Here is a 19,067-nt window from a genome sequence, read left to right on the forward strand (position 1 = left end):
GGACAGGGGGACAATGTCAGGGACCGCCCCCCCCCCCCCCCCCCCGCCAATTCCCTTCCACAGCAGTAGATGTACTGGGGGGGGGGCTGGCTTACTGGGGGGCTGTCACCCCAAATCCCCACGGGGACCGTGATGCCGCAGAGCAGGCGGCTGCTTGTGCCCCCCCCCCCCCCCCTTGAGAAGTGTCACCCAAATGTCCCCAGCGCCAGGGACCCCAGTGGGGGCGGTGGTGCCAGCAGGACCTGGGGTGGCACCGGGCACATCTGGGACCCTGCACCTCTGGGGGCCTATATATGGGGCGGGGCGGCACATCTGGGGGGGGGGGGCACATGGAGGGGGCACATCTGGGGACAGGGGTGCTGTAGGGACCTACTGCCCCCTCGTGGCCGCAGGTGGGAACTGCACCCCCCCAAGTGGGGAAACTGAGGCACGGCCCCAACCCCTGCACCCCCTCCCTGCTCCCTGGGGCCATTCCCAGCCCCCCCTCAGCCTTGAACCCCTCGGTCCTGCTCGTACCTGTCCAGCGATGGTCCCCGAGCACCCCCAAAGGGGTGTCACTGCCTGCTCCGTGCCCTGGGGTGCAGGATGCCGGGGTCCCTCCGCTGTGGGGCCAGTTTGGCCCAAAAATCTGGAAAGCAAATGGAGAGGGGGAGAGGGTCAGCCGGGGTGTGACAGCCTGCGGGGCTGGGGGGGGCACAGATGGGACCCTGGGCACCCGGCGATGCCTCTGGGGACACTGTGGCCGCAGCCCAGCCCACCCATCACCCCTCCCCGGCTGCACCAGGACCAGCCCGGAGAAGCCAAAAGGCTCAAAATGCACCCAAAACCCACCTCGCTGCGCCGGGGGAAGGAGGGCCAGCGCCTAACCCCGGTCGCAGGGACACGACCCCCGCCAGCGTCAACCACGCCATGGCCACCCAGTGTCCCCCCGGCCAGAGCGGGGGGGACAAACTGGGTCCAGAGCTCTCCCCACAGCTCTTTGGGGTGCTAAGGGACCCCACAAAGGGGACCCTGCGGGATGGAGCGGGAATGGCGACCCAGGGGCAGGAGGGACACCCTGGGGACAGCGACCCTGCTGCCGCCAGCCGTAACCCAGGTCACGGACACGCACATGGGCTCCGGCCTCTTCCTTGGCACAAAGCACCCTGGACGGGCTTTCCCAGCAGTTTCAGGGCGAGCCCGGGGTTACCCGCCGGGCACGGCACAGAGGTCTGCGGGAGACAGGGTTGGGTGCTGCCGTGCCAGGCTGTCACCAAGGCTCAGCCCCGGGGCAGGGGGGGGCCAGGCTGGCCTTGGGGTGAGTGCCACCCTGCCCGCTCCCCGGGCTGCAGTCCCACCTGGGTGCCCCCGATGCGAGCAAGCCCTGCGGCAGGGTGGGCAGCCCCGGGGTGAGCGGGGAGGGTGGTGGCGGCTGTGCCACCCCCTTCCCCGTGTGTGTGTGTGCGCGTCCCCCCCCCCGCCTCGCCTTGAAGCAGACGCCATGGGGCAAAGAGCAGGCGGGTGCGGTGCCGACGTCAAGCCCTTGCCCCCGCCCGTGCCACCCTCCGCTGCGCACTTCCAGCCTGGGCAGCCGAGCCAGCGGCAGCGGGATTGGGGTGAGTGGGCCCACCCCGGGTGCCCCCCAGGACAGGGGGACAGGGACCCCGTCTAGTGACACAGTGTGGGGGGGGGGGGGTTGGCTCCAGCCACTGGGTGAACCCCATGGGGCTGGGATGGGGCAGGATGGCTGGGGATGGGGGGGCAGGGGGGGTCCTGCTGGGGAGCAAGGGGATGCCACCCTCCTGGGGGGGTGGGTGGCATGGGAGGGGCCCCAGGTGGTTGGGGACACGCTGCGGGGGACACAGGGACCGTGCTCAGCCCAGGACCCTGTAGCAGGATCAAGCTGCCCCCGGCAAGATGGGAGACCCCTTCGGCCGCTGGAGCAACGCCCCGTCCCGGTGAGTACCCCCGGGGTGGGGTGTCCCCTCCTTGAGGACCCCCAAGGGCTGGGTGGGGAGAGGGGATCATGCTGCAGGGCACAAAGGTCCGAGTCCGTCTTTCCATCCAGGAGTGAGTATGACGACAGCTCCGCGCTCCGACGGTCCAACAGCTTCGCCCGCCCCAGCGGGAAAAGCATCTACAGTGAGTGAGGGCTGCACCCCAAAACCCCCTCTGCTCCCGTCCCCAACCTGTCCCCGTCCCCTCACCCCGCACGTCCCCGCAGACCAGCGCAAGGACTACGGCCAGACCCTGCTCAAGCCCCAGAGCGATGTCCAGTACCATGTTGAGGTAAGACACCCCCAAACCCCCCAGCTTTGCCAGGGTGCCCCCGGTTTGCAGGCGGTGGGGTGGGCACAGGGCACCCGGTGACGCCCGGTGACACCCGGCGCTGTGTCCCCCGCCAGCACCTGCTCACCGTGCGCCTGGAGAGGGACATCCGCGGCACCGACGACTGCCTGGCGCACCTGAAGGCACTGGAGGCCCAGGGTCGGGTCTGGGGGCAGGATCTCATCCTGCAAGTCAAGGATCAGGAACTGGTGCTGAGGGATGTGGAGAGCAAGGTACCCCCCCCCCATAGCACCCCCCGAAGCCTGGTACCCCCCCTGGCCGTGGCACCCAGCTTGGCCATGGCACCCACTCTGGACCCAGCACCCTGTAAATCTGGCGTTCCCCCAGCTGTGGCACCCGCTGCAGCTCTGGCACCCCCATAACCCTGGCACCCCCACCCCCCCAACTGGCCCTTGCACCCCGCCTTGGCCCCAACACCCGCTCCAGCCGTGGCACCCCGTTAATCCTGGTACCCCCCTTCACCCCAGCCTCATCAGCCTGTCAACACCCCCCAGCCCTGGCAGCCCCCCTGCACCCCTCGCCCTAGCACCCAACTGGCCGTAGCATCCACCTTGGCCATGACACCCCCCCGGACCAAAACCCCCACAAATCCAGTGTTCCCCCAGCTACGGCACCCCCGTAACCCTGGTACTCCCCAACCCCTGCACCCCCCAACCCCTGCACCCCCATAAACCTGGCACCCCCCAACCCTTGCACCCCCCAACCCCTGCACCCCCGTAACCCTGCTACCCCCCAACCCTTGCACCCCTGTAACCCTGCTACCCCCCAACCCTTGCACCCCCCAACCCCTGCACCCCTCTAACCCTGCTACCCCCCAACCCTTGCACCCCCTATAACCCTGGCACCCCCCAACCCTGGCACCCCCTATAACCCTGGCACCCCCTATAACCCTGGCACCCCCAACCCTACCCCATGCCACCCCCCCCAGACTCAGCACCCCCAAAAACCCGGCATTCCCCTGCCTATGCCACCCATAACCCCACCACCCCCCATTAACCCTTACCCCCCCTCAACCCTGCAAGCCCCCCATGCCCTAACACCCCTATAACCCTTGCAGACCCTCCTAGCCATTTGGGGGGGGCTGAGCACCCTGTTATCCATTCTGGGGGGGCTGAGCACCCCATTAGCCATTCGGGGTGGGTCTGAGCACCCCGTTAGCTATTTGGGGTGGGGCTGAGCACCCCATTAGCCATTCGGGGGGGGGGCTGAGCACCCAGTTAGCCATTCTGGGGTGGGGCTGAGCACCCTGTTATCCATTCAGGGTGGGGCTGAGCACCCCGTTAGCCATTCTGGGGTGGGGCTGAACACCCCGTTAGCCATTCAGGGTGGGGCTGAGCACCCCGTTAGCCATTCTGGGGGGGCTGAGCACCCCGTTTCCCCCCCCCTGGCTAGGAGGAGCTGGAGGTTTACCCCACTGAGCAGCGTGCAGGGGTGCTCGGCCGCGCTGGACGTCTGCAGCTACAACTCGGTGTTGGCCATCAGCGTGCAGGAGCAGAGCCCCCCAGGGACCAGCGTCCTGCTCTTCCAGTGCCAGCAACTGGGGGTGAGCCCTGAGGGTGGGCGGGGGGTGGGGGGGCAGCACCCCGAGCTGGGGGGGTTGATGGTGGTGGGTCTGTGCCAGGCAGAGGCGGTGAAGAGTGGCCTGAACAAGCTGGTGAAGCAGTGGAAGGAGGAGCAGAGGAGTCAGTATGGGTACAGGTAAGGGGCTACGTGGTGGTTCTGCCCCTCACCCCCCCAGGGACAGCCAGGCCTGGGCCCGCAAGTCTGCTCCCCCCCCCCAAGTTGTGGGGGGGGTCTCCCCATGGGTGGGGGATAAGCCCACGCTGCCCTCACGTCCCCCAAAGAGTCCCTCCCGTGGGTGCATACCCCCTTCTGCCCTCCTGCCTCTTGGCAGAGACCCCCCCTCACCCTCCTGGGGGGGTGGACCCCCCCTTTTTGCCCCAGTACCCCAGCTCCTAGCTCAGACCCCCTCCTACCCCATCCCCATGGGCACAGACCCCCCCCATACCCCCTCCCACACCTGTACCCCATCCCCGGGCTCAGCCTCCCCGCATCCCCATGGGCACTGTCGTGTCCCCCCCCCCGTCCCCTGTCCCCAGGCTCAGCCCCCACCCCATACCCACGGGCACAGACCCCCATACCCCATCCCCAGGCTCAGCCCCCCCCCCACTATATCCACAGGCACAGACCCCCATACCCCATCCTCGGGCTCAGCCCCCCACCTGCTACCCCCCCCACCCCATATCCACAGGCGCAGACCCCCATACCCCATCCCCAGGATCAACTCCCCCCTCCTACCTGTCCCCCACACCCACTGCCACAGCCCCCCCGTATCCCATCCCCAGGCTCAGCCCCCCCCCCTACCCCCACCACCCCACACCCACTGCCACAGCCCCCCCGTACCCCATCCCCAGGCTCAGCCCCCCCCTCCTACCCCCACCACCCCACACCCACTGCCACAGCCCCCCCCGTACCCCATCCCCAGGCTCAGCCCCCCCCACCTACCCCCACCACCCCACACCCACTGCCACAGCCCCCCCGTACCCCATCCCCAGGCTCAGCCCCCCCCTCCTACCCCCACCACCCCACACCCACTGCCACAGCCCCCCCGTACCCCATCCCCAGGCTCAGCCCCCCCCTCCTACCCCCACCACCCCACACCCACTGCCACAGCCCCCCCGTACCCCATCCCCAGGCTCAGCCCCCCCCACCTACCCCCACCACCCCACACCCACTGCCACAGCCCCCCCGTACCCCATCCCCAGGCTCAGCCCCCCCCTCCTACCCCCACCACCCCACACCCACTGCCACAGCCCCCCCGTACCCCATCCCCAGGCTCAGCCCCCCCCTCCTACCCCCACCACCCCACACCCACTGCCACAGCCCCCCCGTACCCCATCCCCAGGCTCAGCCCCCCCCTCCTACCCCCACCACCCCACACCCACTGCCACAGCCCCCCCGTACCCCATCCCCAGGCTCAGCCCCCCCCCTCCTACCCCCACCACCCCACACCCACTGCCACAGCCCCCCCGTACCCCATCCCCAGGCTCAGCCCCCCCCTCCTACCCCCACCACCCCACACCCACTGCCACAGCCCCCCCGTACCCCATCCCCAGGCTCAGCCCCCCCCACCTACCCCCACCACCCCACACCCACTGCCACAGCCCCCCCGTACCCCATCCCCAGGCTCAGCCCCCCCTCAGCCCCCCCCAATCCCTCCTTCCCCAGGAGCAGCCTGGACGCGCCGCCGAGCCCGGCCCCCCCGTACAGGCAGGGTCCCTACGCGGTCCCGGAGCGGTGGGCAGAGACCCCCGAGCCCGACTTCCGCAGGCCCCCGCAGCGTGGGCTGCCCCCCTCGGACTACAGTGAGCCTTGGGTGGGGTGGGGGGGGGCGCAGCGTGCCTCAGTTTCCCCAGCAGCAAGGGGTGGGGTGAGGGGGTGCAGAGCTGGGACCCCTCTGCTCTCACCAGGCTTGCAGGACACCCAGCAGATGCCGTGGACCAACCCTCCGGGCCAGGTCAAGTCCGGAGTGGACCGTGACATTGTAAGTCCCATCCCACCTTCACCCCACCTCAAATGGGGACCCCCCCCGCCCTCCCCACCAGCACCCACCGGCTCCCATCCTGCTCCCGCAGGAGGTCCTCAACCACGTCCTGGGCGACTTGGACTTCTTCATGGTCCAGCTGAAGACAGCCCTGGGCTTGGTCAGCACCGCCAACATGAAGAAGAGGAAGAAGATGAAGAGTAAAGGTGGTGAAGGAGGGCTGTGCCCCGGGGGGACCTGGCGGGGGTCCAGGGGGGACCACCCCGGTGCCAGCCCCCCCTCTTTGCCCCTCCAGCTCTGCCCTCCAAGGACGACTACGTGGACTTCTACCAGAAGGTGAAATACGCCCTCAACCTCGTGGTAGGTCCCGTTGGGCTGGATGCGACCCCCATGGCTCGTGGGCATCCCTGGCCGGGCTGGGGGGCTGCGTGGGGATGGGGGGCTGTGTGAGGATGGGGGGGCTGCGTGGGGATGGGGGGGGGCTGTTTGGGGACACCCTTTCCCCCCTTCACGCAGGGAAGGACCCACCAGTACGTGCGGGAGCCGGACCCCTCCGATCTGCTGCACCTCATCTTCACAGCCCTCTCCTTCGTGAGTGTCCCCAAAAGCGGGTCCCAGCCCCCCACCCAGGGGTGAGCGGTGGCCCTCCCCCCCGCCCCCCCAAACCTGGGGGGGCAGCTGTGGGGGTGCTGCTCCATCACCGCCCGCCCCGAGCAGGTCCTGGGCCACTGCCCCAACCCCAGCCTGGCCCCGGCAGTGGTGGCACCGCTGCTGGTGCCGGAGGCGGTGGAGCTGCTGGAGCAGACCCTGCACCAGGATGACTACAACACCTGGAAGACCCTCGGCATGGCCTGGAACAAGACCAGGTGGGGTCCAGACCCCCCTCCCAGCACCAAGAAGGGGGGACGGGGGTCCAGCCTGGGGTGTTGGGGGGGGTCACACCACCCACCTTGGCTTTCTCCCCGCCCGTTGCAGGGCAGAGTACCCCAACAGCGAGCTGGTGCCCGGCTACATCCCCGTCTTCTCGGACGGGTGGCTGCCCCCGCCCTTGGAGGAGGTCCCGCACAGAGGGGACCAGGGGGTCCTGCCGCCTGCCTCAGTTTCCCCAGCTCGTCCTCAAAACCTGACCTTCTCTCCGCTCCCCCCACGATCACCAACCACCGGCTGGAGGGACAACCACGGCCACGTGTAAGTGCTGCCGGGGCGGACGCTGAGGGCCGGGGCAGGATTTGGCCCCCGGCTGGGTGCTCAGGTACCCCCCCCTCCACCATCTCCAGGGCCCCCCTCCCTGCGGAGCGGCTGGCGCAGGCCCTGTACGAGTTTCAGGGCAGGAACCCCCAGGAGCTGAGCGTCAGGATGGGGGACACGCTGCAGGTAAAACCGGGGGGTCCCCCCCACCATGGGTGCTCCCGGGGAGGATGGAGAGGGGACCCTCACCGGGGTCCCCCCCCCACCCCCATGGGTGCTCCTGCGGAGGATGGAGAGGGGACCCTCACCGGGCCCCCCCCCCCACCATGGGTGCTCCTGGGGAGGATAGAGAGGGGACCCCCACCAGGGTCGTCCCCCTCCCTATGGGTGCTCCTGGGGATGATGGAGAGGGGACCCTCACCGGGGTCGTCCCCCCCACCATGGGTGCTCCTGGGGAGGATGGAGAGGGGACCCTCACCGGGGTCGTCCCCCCCCCCAGGGGTGCTCCTGGGGAGGATGAAGAGGGGACCCTCACCGGTGTCCCCCCCACCATGGGTGCTCCTGCGGAGGATGGACAGGGGACCCCCACCAGGGTCATCCCCCCCCCATGGGTGCTCCTGGGGATGATGGAGAGGGGACCCTCACCGGGGTCCTCCCCCACCCCCATGGGTGCTCCTGCGGAGGATGGAGAGGGGACCCTGGTGAGGGGTCCCCCCCCCCATGGGTGCTCCTGGGGAGGATGAAGAGGGGACCCTCACCGGTGTCCCCCCCACCATGGGTGCTCCTGGGGAGGATGGAGAGGGGACCCCCACCGGGGTCCCCCCCCCCATTGGGTGCTGCTGGGGAGGATGGAGAAGGGACCCTCACCGGGGTCCCCCCCTCATTGGGTGCTCCCGGGGAGGATGGAGAGGGGACCCTCACCGGGGTCCCCGTCCCCCACCGTGGGTGCTCCTGGGGAGGATAGAGAGGGTACCCTCACCGGGGTCCCCCCCCCATGGGTGATCCTGGGGACGATGGACCCCCAGCCTGCCTTGCTGGGGGGGTCCTGGGAGGGGGTGACAGCAGGATGCTGTCCCCCGCCCTGTCACCGCGCACCTTAGGTCCTGGACCAGCGGAATAAGTGGTGGCTGGTGCAGGACGGCCAGGGGCAGAAGGGCTACGTCCCCAGCAACATCCTGGAGCCCCTGGGGTACGGCAGCGGGGGGCACAGCCAGGTGGGTGTCCCCTCTCCCCCTCGCTGCACCCCCCCCCAGCACCAGGAGGGGCTGGCAGGGGGGGTCACCCCGCTGTCCCCTCCCCTCGTCCCCCCGCTCCAGGCCAGCCCCCCCAACCTGCACCCCAACTCCTCGCCGGCGGAGGTGACGGCCTGGCTGAAGGACAAGGGCTTCTCGCGGATGTAGGTGGACCCTTGAGCCCCCCAACCCGTGTGGCTTCATTTTGGGGGGGGGGGAAGCCCTGCTCACCCTGTCTGTCTGTCCATCCGTCCATCCGCAGCACGGTGCGGTGCCTGGGGGTGCTGTCGGGGCACCAGCTGCTGCAGATGAGCCCGGAGGAGCTGCAAGCCATCTGCCCCGAGGAATGGCGGCGAATCCTCTTCAAGCTCTCCTCCGTCAAAACATCCCTGGGGGTGAGGGACCCCCAGCCTGCGCCCCCTCCCCACCCCGGGGCTCCCCCACACCCCCCAACCCTTCTCCCTTCCCCTTCTCTGCAGCTGAGCCCCAGGGACTGAGCCACCGTCCCCGCGTCCCCCACTGTCCCCACCACACACGTCCCGGACGGAGCACCCCAAGGCACTGCAGGACTGGGGAGGGGGCTCAGAACCCCGCGCCCCCCATCCCGCCTGGCCCCCCAGGATGGAGAGCCCCTCCTTGGGGGTTGGGGGACACAGCCCCCCCGAAAGCCACCAGTGATGCTCCTCAGGGGTTAGGGGGCCACAGCCCAAAGCCACTGGTGACGCAAGGCTGCTGGGACCCCGCCACCGCACCTCAGGACATTTGGGGAACCCCCCCTCGGGGGGATGCGCTGCCGGACCCCCCCATGGCGAAGTGGGGGGCAGGCAGCCCCCCCCGGGGGGGTGTGAAACGTGTGCGCACCTCTCCAAATGTAAAGCGATTGCTGTGGAAAATAAAGAGTGACAGCAGCAGGATCTGGGGGGGCACACCGGTCCCCATGTCACCCGTGGGCCACCCCGGCGGGGCAGGGAGGGGGACAGGGCAGGGGGGGAGACACGGAGAGCCCCCCCTCACCCCGCACCCACCAGCCCCCCACATTTGGGGGTGGGGGGGGAAAGCCCAAGGCACCCTCAGCCACCCTCTCCAACACCGCAGCACTCGGCGGGGGGCTCATCTAAAGCACTTTATTGTTTTGGGGGGCTTCACGCCAGCGGTACCCACCCCACCCCACAATGGAGGGTGCTGGGGGGGGGGGTCAGGTCAGGACCCCCCCCAGCTCCCCTCGCCCCACACTGGGCCCCTACTCCTTCTTGTTGCCCCACTTGGCCATCTTGTTGTTGATGGGCATCTTCAAGAAGCAGCTGGACTTCATGTAGGCAGCCACCTTCTCCAGGGCCTGCGGGGGCAAGGGGAGCGTCAGGGACCCGTCCCACCAGGCCGCCCCCCACCCTTGGGTGCCCTCAGGGACCGGGCTCCTTCTCCAGGTAGGGGAGGGCAATGCCCGGGGTGGCCCAGCTCACCCCAAAGCGGTCCATGAAGTCCTTGAGGTTCTTGAAGGGCTCCAGGCACTTGGGCTCGAAGATGCGGTTCTGCTCCAGCACGTCGAACATGAGGAAGTCCACGAAGGTGAGCTGGGGACAGCGGGGGGACACGGTGAGGACCAGCGTGGGGACAAGCCCCCTCCCCAGCCCCCCCCCACCCTCCTCCAGGGTCCCAGTGGTACCTTCTCCCCCGCAAACCACTTTCTGTCCCCCAAGAAGTTGGAGAAGAGCTTCAGCTTCCCCGGGAGCTGCTCCAGGTAGCCCGGCTTGAGCTTCTCCTGCAGGAGGAAGGGGTGGAGGGGTGAGGCTGGGCACCCTGGTCCCCCCCACCCCAGGGGACAGCACCTTCTCCATGTAGGGTCCCCGATGTTGATGCAACCCAAGGCATGGCCAGGGAGGACCCCGGCACAGGCACGGTCACCAAACCCCACAGCACAGGGGCACTCACGAAGTCGGGGTTGTAGCAGACCATCACCAGGCTCATGCGGAAATCCATGATCTGGTTCTCCAGCATGTCCACGCGGAGGATCTCCTCCTCCGTCTCACCGCCTGCGGGGTGGGGAGATGTCAGCGCTGAGGGGGTGCCCCCCAACCCAACCCCAACCCCAACCCAAGCCTAACTCGGCTCCAAGCCCAAGCCCAACTTCAACCCCAAGCCCAACTCTATTCCAAACCCAATCCCAACTCCAGGCCCAACCCCAAGCTCAACTCCAAGCCCAAGCCCAAGCCCAAACCCAAATAACTCCAAGCCCAACACAACTCTAATCCCAATCTCAATCTCAAATAACTCCAAGCCCAAACCCAACCCAACTCCAGTCCCAAGCCCAAATAACTCCAGTCCCAAGCCCAAACCCAAACCCAATCCCAATCCCAACTCCAAGCCCAAGCCCAAACCCAAATAACTCCAAGCCCAAACCCAATCCCAACCCCAAGCCCAAGCCCAAACCCAAATAACTCCAAGCCCAAACCCAATCCCAACCCCAAATAACTCCAAGCCCAACACAACTCTAATCCCAATCTCAATCCCAAATAACTCCAAGCCCAAACCCAACTCCAGTCCCAAGCCCAAATAACCCCAGTCCCAAACCCAAATAACCCCAGTCCCAAGACCAATCCCAAATAACTCCAAGCCCAAGCCCAAATAACTCCAAGCCCAAGCCCAAATAACTCCAAACCCAAGCCCAAATAACTCCAAACCCAAGCCCAACTCCAATCCCAATCCCAACTCCAAGCCCAACCCCAAGCCCAAACCCAATCCCAACCCCAAATAACTCCAAGCCCAAGCCCAACGCCAAGCCCACCCCAGCACTCACACATCTTGTGCTTGCGAGCGATGTAGCGCATGATAGCATTGCTCTGCGTCAGCTTGGTGGTGCCATCGATGAAGTAAGGGAGCTGGAGGGGACATCAAGGCATGGGGCCACCTGGGCATGGGGCCACGGGGCACCCCCACCATAATCACCCCCCAGCTCGAGACCACCTACATTGGGGAAGTCCAGCCCCAGCTTCTCCTTCTCGTTGATCCACTGGCTCTTGTCGTAGTCGGGAGCTGGAAGGAGGGAGGGGGGGCGTGTTGGGTGACAGCAGGTGACACCCCCCCCCAAAAACCCAGAGAGCTTGAGGGTGGCGTGGGCCCCCCCCGGCACCCCCCTCACCTTCCCCGCAGCTGTAGAGCTTGTCCTCGTAGGGCGTCTCGGTGTACTCCAGGAGCAGGCGGATGGCATGGGCGAGCTGGGGGGGGCGGGCAGGGATCAGTGAGCCCCCCCCAAAATTCCCCCCCAGCCCTGCCATGGGGAAACTGAGGCACAGAGGAGGGCGAGCCACCCACCCCGCAGCACCCCCAGCCACACCCCCCCCCCCCCGCAGGCACGGGGGGTCCCACCACCCTATTGGGTGCCCCCAAAAGTAACAGGGGCACCCCCAGTCCCCCCCCATGTGCAAGGGGACCCCCGCAGCCCCCACAAAAGATCAAGGGGACACCTGCAACCCCCCCCACGTGCAAGGGGACCCCTGCAGCCCCCCCCAAGACCAAGGGGACACCCCCTCCAGCCCCCCCAAAAGACCAAAAGGGACCCCCACAACCCCCCCAAGAACAGGGGACCCCTGCAGCCCCCCCCCGCAAGACCAACGGGACCCCCCCCCAGACCAAGGGGACCCCCGCAGCCCCCCCCCAGGAGCAGGGGGACCCCCGCAGTCCCCCCCAAAAGACCAAGGGGACCCCCGCAGCCGCCCCCCCAGGAGCAGGGGGACCCCCGCAGTCCCCCCCAAAAGACCAAGGGGACCCCCGCAACGCCCCCTACATGCAAGGGGACACCCGCAGCCCCCCCCCAAGAGCAGGGGGACTCCCGCAGGCCCCCCAAAAGACCAAAGGGACCCCCTCAACCCACCCCACATGCAAGGGGACCCCCGCAGCCCCCCCCCAAGAGCAGGGGGACTCCTGCAGCCCCCCCAAAAGACCAAAGGGACCCCCTCAACCCACCCCACGTGCAACGGGACCCCCGCAGCCCCCCTCCTAAGAGCAGGGGGACCCCCGCAGCCCCCCCAAAAGACCAAGGAGACCCCCACAACCCCCTCCACGTGCAAGGGGACCCCCGCAGCCCCCACAAAAGATCAAGGGACACCTGCAACCCCCCCCACGTGCAAGGGGACCCCCGCAGCCCCCCCCAAGACCAAGGGGACACCCCCTCCAGCCCCCCCAAAAGACCAAAAGGGACCCCTGCAACCCCCCCCAAGAACAGGGGACCCCCGCAGCCCCCCCGCAAGACCAAGGGGACCCCCGCAGCCCCCCCCCCCCAAGAGCAGGGGGACTCCCGCAGGCCCCCCAAAAGACCAAAGGGACCCCCTCAACCCACCCCACATACAAGGGGACCCCCGCAGCCCCCCCTCCTAAGAGCAGGGGGACCCCCGCAGCCCCCCCAAAAGACCAAGGGGACCCCCGCAACCCCCTCCACGTGCAAGGGGACCCCCGCAGCCCCCACAAAAGACCAAGGGGACCCCCGCAATCCCCCCCACGTGCAAGGGGACCCCCGCAGCCCCCCCCAAGAGCAGGGGGACCCCCGCAGCCCCCCCGCAAGACCAAGGGGACCCCCGCAGCCCCCCCTCCAAGAGCAGGGGGCCCCCTTGCAGAGCGGGGGGGGTTGGGGGGGGTCAGGCCGCTGCACCCCCCGGAGAAGGCCCCCCCGGGCGGGGGTGCAGCCCCCCCCAGCCCACGCACGCCGCGAATGTCCCAGTAGCCCAAGACCGCCATGGCCGCTCGCGCCGACGGCTGGGGGCCCCCCCTGCGCGTGACGCGCCCCCCCCCGCCCGCGGCTTCGCCCCGCCCCTTCCCCGGGGGCGGGGCTTAATGCGGGGGGGGGTTTAAAGGGACACGGGTCTGGATGCGGCTGGGGAAGAGGGGTATTCCCTCCTCCCCCCCCCCCGTGGGGTTATGGGGCTCAGGGGTCCCCCTTATCCTGGGGGCTCGCGGGTGCCCACCCCTTGCACCCCCCAAGCTCCATGGGGGTCCCCCTTATCCTGGGGGCTCGCGGGTGTCCCCCCTTGCACCCCCCAAGCTCCATGGGGGTCCCCCTTAACCTGGGGGCTCATGGGTGTCCCCCCTTGCACCCCCCAAGCTACATGGGGGTCCCCCTTATCCTGCGGGCTCATGGGTGCCCCCCCTTGCATCCCCCAAGCTCCATGGGGGTCCCCCTTATCCTGCGGACTCATGGGTGCCCCCCCAAGCTCCATGGGGGTCCCCCTTATCCTGCGGGCTCATGGGTGCCCCCCCTTGCACTCCCCCCAAGCTACATGGGGGTCCCCCTTATCCTGCGGGCTCATGGGTGCCCCCCCTTGCACCCCCCAAGCTCCATGGGGGTCCCCCTTATCCTGCGGGCTCATGGGTGCCCCCCCTTGCATCCCCCAAGCTCCATGGGGGTCCCCCTTATCCTGCGGGCTCATGGGTGTCCCCCCTTGCACTCCCCCCAAGCTCCATGGGGGTCCCCCTTAACCTGGGGGCTCGCGGGTGTCCCCCCTTGCACCCCCCAAGCTACATGGGGGTTCCCTTTATCCTGCGGGCTCACAGGTGCCCTCTTGCACCCCCCCAAGCTCCACGGGGGTCCCCCTTATCCTGGAGGCTCACGGGTGCCCCCCCTTGCATCCCCCCAAGCTCCATGGGGACCCCCCTTATCCTGGGGGTCACAGGGCCTCCTTTGCACCCCCCAAGCTTCACCTAGCTCCCTTTATCTTGGGGGGTTGAGTTCTCCCTTGCAGCCCCCCCCAGACTGCATGAGGGTCCCCCTGGTTTTGGGGAGCACAGGTCCACCACTCTGCGTAGGGACCCCCTTATCCGGGGTCTCATTACCCTGGGGGGGCAGGGGGCCCCATTTGGACCCTGCAGTCTGCATGGGGGGTCCTCCTTATCCTGGGGGGGGGGACCAGCACCCCTTGGTGCTGGTCCAATAGCCCCTTCCTTGTTACCCCCCTGCAGGAACTGCCCCCCAAAACTGGGGGGTCCCCATAGCCCCCCGCCTTCCCAGCACCCCGCAGTCCCACAGCAGCTCAATGCACCCCATGCTGGACAGGGGGGCAGCCCCCCCGGTTTATTCTGCAGGGGAGGGGGCTGGGGGCGAGGCTGGGGGGGGACACACAGGGACCCCCCTCACTCCTTGGTGTTGCACCACTGCGCCGTGCGCCAGAAAATGGGGGTCTTCATGAAGCGCCCCGACTGCATGTAGGAGGAGATCTTCTCCAGAGCCTGCAGAGAGGAGACGGGGTGGGGATGGGGACACCGGGGTGTCAGGGATGGGGACAGGGACAGGGACACCAGGGTGTCAGGGACGGGGACAGCGGGGTGTCAGGGATGGGGATGGGGACACCAAGGTGTCAGGGATGGGGCTGGGGACACCGGGGTGTCAGGGATGGGGACAGCGGGGTGTCAGGGATGGGGATGGGGACACAGACAGGGACACTGGGGTGTCAGGGATGGGGATGGGGACACCGGGGTGTCAGGGATGGGGACAGCGGGGTGTCAGGGATGGGGCTGGGGACACCGGGGTGTCAGGGATGGGGACAGGGACAGGGACACCAGGGTGTCAGGGATGGGGACAGCGGGGTGTCAGGGATGGGGACAGGGACAGCGGGGTGTCGGGGATGGGGACAGCAGGGTGTCAGGGATGGGGCTGGGGACACCGGGGTATCAGGGATGGGGCTGGGGACACCAAGGTGTCAGGGATGGGGACAGCGGGGTGTCAGGGATGGGGATGGGGACACAGACAGGGACACTGGGGTGTCAGGGATGGGGATGGGGACACCGGGGTGTCAGGGATGGGGACAGCGGGGTGTCAGGGATGGGGATGGGGACACAGACAGGGACACTGGGGTGTCAAGGATGGGGACAGGGGCACCAAGGTGTCAGGGATGGGGCTGGGGACAATGAGGTGTCAGGGATGGGGCTGGGGACACCGGGGGTACTGAGGATGGAGCTGGGGACACCAGGGTGTTGGGGACGGGGATACCAGGGATTCAAGGATGAGGATGGGGACAGGGACACTGGGGTGTGAGGGATGGGGATGGGGACACCAGGGCGTAGGGTATGGGGCCAGGGGCACCAAGGTGTGAGGAATGGGGCTGGGGACACTGGGGTACTGAGGATGGGGCTGGGGACACCAGGGTGTAGGGGATGGGGACAGGGACACCAAGGTGTCAGGGATGGGGCTGGGGACAATGAGGTGTCAGGGATGGGGCTGGGGACTGGGGATGGGGATGGGGACACCAGGGTGTAGGGAATGGGGACAGCAGGGATTCAAGGATGAGGATGGGGACAGGGACACTGGGGTGTCAAGGATGGGGACAGGGACACTGGGGTGTCGGGGATGGGGCTGGGGACAGCAAGGTGTCAGGGATGGGGACAGGGACACTGGGGTGTCGGGGATGGGGCTGGGGACACTGGGGTGTCAAGGATGGGGACACTGGGGTGTCAAGGATGGGGACAGGGACACAGGTGTTGGGGATGGGGCTGGGGACACTGGGGTGTCAGGGATGGGGACACGCACACCGGGGCGTTGGGGACAGGGTGGGTGACACCGGCTGTCCCCATGCGGCCCTGCTCACCTCGAAGCGCTGCAGGAACCGGCCCAGGTTGCCCTGCAGCTCGGGGCACTCGGGGACGAACATGCGGTGCTGGTCCAGCACGTCGTACGCCACGAAGTCCACGAAGGTGAGCTTTGGGGGGGGGGGTGTGGGGTGACAGGGGGGGTCAGCCCTCCCCAGGACCCCCCCCAAAACCCCCAGCACCCCCCACCTACCTTCTCCCCTGCAAACCATGGCCGGGAACCCAGGAACTGCGACAGCTCCCGCAGCTTCCCCGGCAGCTGCTCCAGGTACGCCAGCTTCAGCTTCGCCTACACCGGGGCGGGGGGGCAGAGCTGGGGTGGGGGCTGCCCCCCCCAAACCCCCCCCAGCACCCAGGGGTGTCACCCCCTGCCTGCAGCCAGGCAAAGGGTGCACCCCAACGCACCCCCGGTGCTGGCCGTGGCTCGATTCCCCCGTGTCCCCATGTCCCCAGTGGGGTTGGGGACAGGACCCCCCGGGGGGGGAGGTGTCCGTCCCCCTGTGCCCCCCCATAGGGGTACTCACGAAGTCGGGGTCGTAGCAGAGCCGGGCGAAGCTCATCCTCAAATCCATGATCTGGTTCTCCAGCACGTCCACGCGGAGCATCTCCTCCTCCGTCTCAGGCCCTGCGGGACAGGCAGACGTCAGCATCCCCCCCACCAGGGACCACCCCCCCTTGGTGCTGGGCCCCCCCCCTTGATGCTGGGACACCCCCCCCTTGATGCTGGGACACCCCCCCCTTGGTGCTGGGACCCCCCCCTTGGTGCTGGGCTCCCCCTCTTTTGGTGCTGGGCTCCCCCTCCTTGGTGCTGGGACCCCCCCCGTTGGTGCTGGCCCCCCTCCCTTGGTGCTGGGACCCTCCCCATTTAGTGCTAGGACCTCCCCTTTATGCTGGGTCCCCTCCTTTGGTGCTGGGATCCCCCCCTTGGTGCTGAGACCCCTCCCCCTTGGTGTTGGGACCCCTCCTTTGGTGCTGGGACCCCCCCCGTGGTGCTAGGACACCCCCCCCCCTTGCTGCTGGGTCCCCCTTCCTTGCTGCTGGGTCCCCCCACTTTGGTGCTGGGTCCCCCCCCGTTGGTGCTGGGACCCCCCCCCGTTGGTGCTGCCCCCCCCCCCCCTTGGTGCTGGGACCCCCTCCTTGGTGCTGGGACACCCCGCGTTGTTGCTGGCCCCCCTGTTGGTGCTGGGACAACCCCCTTGGTGCTGGGACCCCCCCCCCTTGGTGCTGGGACCCCCCCCCCTTGGTGCTGGGCCCCCCCTTGGTGCTGGGACCCCCTTCCTTGGTGCTGGCCCCCCCCCCTTGGCGCTGGGACCCCCCCTTGGTGCTGAGACACCCTGCGTTGTTGCTGGCCCCCCCGTTGGTGCTGGGACAACCCCCTTGGTGCTGGCCCCCCCCCCCCTTGGTGCTGGGACCCCCCCCCTTGGTGCTGGGCCCCCCCCTTGGTGCTGGGCCCCCCCTTGGTGCTGGGACAACCCCTTGGTGCTGGGACCCCCTTCCTTGGTGCTGGCCCCCCCCCTTGGTGCTGGGACCCCCCCCTTTGGTCCTGGCCCCCCCCCTTTGGTCCTGGCCCCCCCCCTTGCTGCTGGGCCCCCCCCCTTGCTGCTGGCCCCCCCTTACTTGCTGCTGGGCCCCCCCTTGGTGCTGGCCCCCCCCTTGGTGCTGGCCCCCCCCCCTTGGTGCTGGGCCCCCCCTTGATGCTGCCCCCCCCCCCCCCTTGGTGCTGCCCCCCCCCTTGATGCTGCCCCCCCCCTTGGTGCTGCCCCCCCCCCCCCTTGGTGCTGGGCCCCCCCTTGGTGCTGGGCCCCCCCTTGATGCTGGCCCCCCCCCTTGATGCTGGCCCCCCCCCTTGGTGCTGGGCCCCCCCTTGATGCTGCCCCCCCCCCTTGGTGCTGGCCCCCCCGCTCACCCAGGCCGTGCTTGCGGGCGAGGTAGCGCAGGATGGCGTTGCTCTGCGTCAGCTTGGTGGGGCCGTCGATGAGATAGGGCAGCTTTGGGGGGCGGGGGGGGGTGCCATGGGGGGGGGGTGTCAGCCCCACTGCCCCCCAGCCCCCTCCCCACGCCCCCCCCATTCCCCACCCGCCACCTACGTTGGGGAAGTCGAGGCCCAGTTTCTCCTTCTCGCTGGTCCAGTCGCTGGGGTCAAAGTCAGGGGCTGGGGGGGGGGGCAGAGAGATTGGGGGGGCTCCCCCAGACACCCCCCCCCCCACTCATCAGACCCACAGCAAATTCATGGAGGGGGTCAGGGTGCAGGGGGGGGGGTCCCCGCTCCGCCCCAGCAGCACCCACATGTGCCCCCCCCCCAGCACCCTCCCTGGGCAGATAAAGGAGGACATTGCGCGGGGCCAAGGTCCAGAGCGGGGGGGGGGCAGAGGTGCCCCCCCAGACCTGGCGGGGGGCGGGGGTGGGGGGTGCAAGAGGGCAGGCTGCGCTTTCGCCCACGGCGCCTTTCCGCTCCTTCAGCCGATTTGTGACGCAGCATGAAGCGGGGTGACGAGAGCCCCCCGGGGGGCGGGGGGGGGGGGCACGCAGAGATTGGGGGGGCCACCCCGCTTGCCCCCCCCTCACCTGGGCCGGGCCGGTACCGCCGCTCCTGGTAGGGGGTCTCCGTGTACTCCAGCAGCAGGCGGATGGCGTGGGCCAGCTGGGGGGGCACAGCACCCACATTTTGGCACCCACCACCACCCCCCCTGCGCTCCCCACCCACCCAGGACCCCCCCCACCCACTCACCCCCCCCAGAGAGGCATTGCCACCTCCCCACCTCCACTCACCCCACGGATGTCCCAGTACCCCAGCGTCACCACCATGGTGGCACCCAGCTCCGGCTCTGCGGGGACACGGATGGGGACAGGGACGGAGGGGCTGGCACCCCCCCACCCCCCCAGCACCCTCCCCTTTCCCCTCCCCGCTCGCGTCACCGGGCGCAGGCAGGGTGCCAGGGCGTCCCGCCGGCCGCGGGGCCAGCGCGGGGGCTGCCACCCGCGCCCCCCTCACTTTAGGGACCCCCAAGCCATGGGGAGGGGGGGGACCCCCCTATGGTGGCAGCCTGTGGGGCCACCCTCTTGCTGCCTCAGTTTCCCCCCGCAGCTGCGATACCTCCCCTGCCGCCACACTTAAATATTTTACTTAAATACTTTATTTTTTCATGCTTGCTTGGGTTTTTTTTTTGGTTTTTTTTTTGGTTTTTTTTTGTAGTCGCCATCACATT

General features: G+C 68.6%; 3 protein-coding genes across 3 annotated transcripts; 1 reads left to right on the forward strand and 2 right to left on the reverse strand.

Annotated features, from left to right (window-relative positions):
- The first annotated feature begins 1,896 nt into the window (after positions 1-1,896).
- EPS8L3 (EPS8 signaling adaptor L3) lies at positions 1,897-8,789 on the forward strand. Its single transcript, XM_075722344.1, is given in 20 exon segments — positions 1,897-1,937; positions 2,048-2,121; positions 2,204-2,268; positions 2,385-2,540; positions 3,721-3,738; positions 3,740-3,871; positions 3,950-4,038; positions 5,557-5,725; positions 5,728-5,781; positions 5,783-5,872; positions 5,964-6,072; positions 6,168-6,232; positions 6,389-6,463; positions 6,590-6,738; positions 6,848-7,060; positions 7,150-7,246; positions 8,161-8,280; positions 8,377-8,456; positions 8,555-8,687; positions 8,772-8,789. Coding segments are annotated over 20 exon segments (1,947 nt in total).
- Positions 8,790-9,532: 743 nt separating this feature from the next.
- Positions 9,533-13,020, reverse strand: LOC104024098 (glutathione S-transferase Mu 1). The gene is made up of 8 exons (XM_075722348.1): positions 12,988-13,020; positions 11,429-11,504; positions 11,258-11,322; positions 11,087-11,168; positions 10,222-10,322; positions 9,956-10,051; positions 9,753-9,863; positions 9,533-9,628 (listed from the first exon to the last, which is right to left on the reverse strand). Exons 1-8 carry the CDS (start codon positions 13,018-13,020, stop codon positions 9,533-9,535), a joined length of 660 nt encoding a protein of 219 aa, XP_075578463.1.
- A 1,389-nt stretch (positions 13,021-14,409) lies between these two features.
- Positions 14,410-18,672, reverse strand: LOC142595083 (glutathione S-transferase 2-like). Its single transcript, XM_075722352.1, has 8 exons — positions 18,631-18,672; positions 18,427-18,502; positions 17,949-18,013; positions 17,768-17,849; positions 16,386-16,486; positions 16,055-16,150; positions 15,861-15,971; positions 14,410-14,505 (listed from the first exon to the last, which is right to left on the reverse strand). The coding sequence occupies exons 1-8, from the start codon at positions 18,664-18,666 to the stop codon at positions 14,410-14,412; spliced, it is 663 nt and encodes a 220-aa protein (XP_075578467.1). The 5' UTR covers positions 18,667-18,672.
- Between the last annotated feature and the right edge of the window lie 395 nt (positions 18,673-19,067).

Source organism: Pelecanus crispus, chromosome 17 (genome assembly GCF_030463565.1).
Source record: "Pelecanus crispus isolate bPelCri1 chromosome 17, bPelCri1.pri, whole genome shotgun sequence".
NCBI lineage: Eukaryota > Metazoa > Chordata > Aves > Pelecaniformes > Pelecanidae > Pelecanus > Pelecanus crispus.

Coding starts and splice junctions, on each gene's coding strand:
- LOC104024098 (XM_075722348.1), bottom strand. CDS start 13,020: ATGGCGGTCTTGGGCTACTGGGACATTCGCGGC. Junction 10,052..10,221: donor TCTGCTACAACCCCGACTTC/GTGAGTGCCCCT, acceptor TTCCTCCTGCAG/GAGAAGCTCAAGCCGGGCTA. Junction 9,864..9,955: donor AGTGGTTTGCGGGGGAGAAG/GTACCACTGGGA, acceptor CGCTGTCCCCAG/CTCACCTTCGTGGACTTCCT.
- LOC142595083 (XM_075722352.1), bottom strand. CDS start 18,666: ATGGTGGTGACGCTGGGGTACTGGGACATCCGTGGG. Junction 18,503..18,630: donor GGTACTGGGACATCCGTGGG/GTGAGTGGAGGT, acceptor GTGCCCCCCCAG/CTGGCCCACGCCATCCGCCT. Junction 17,850..17,948: donor TGGGCCTCGACTTCCCCAAC/GTAGGTGGCGGG, acceptor CGCCCCCCAAAG/CTGCCCTATCTCATCGACGG.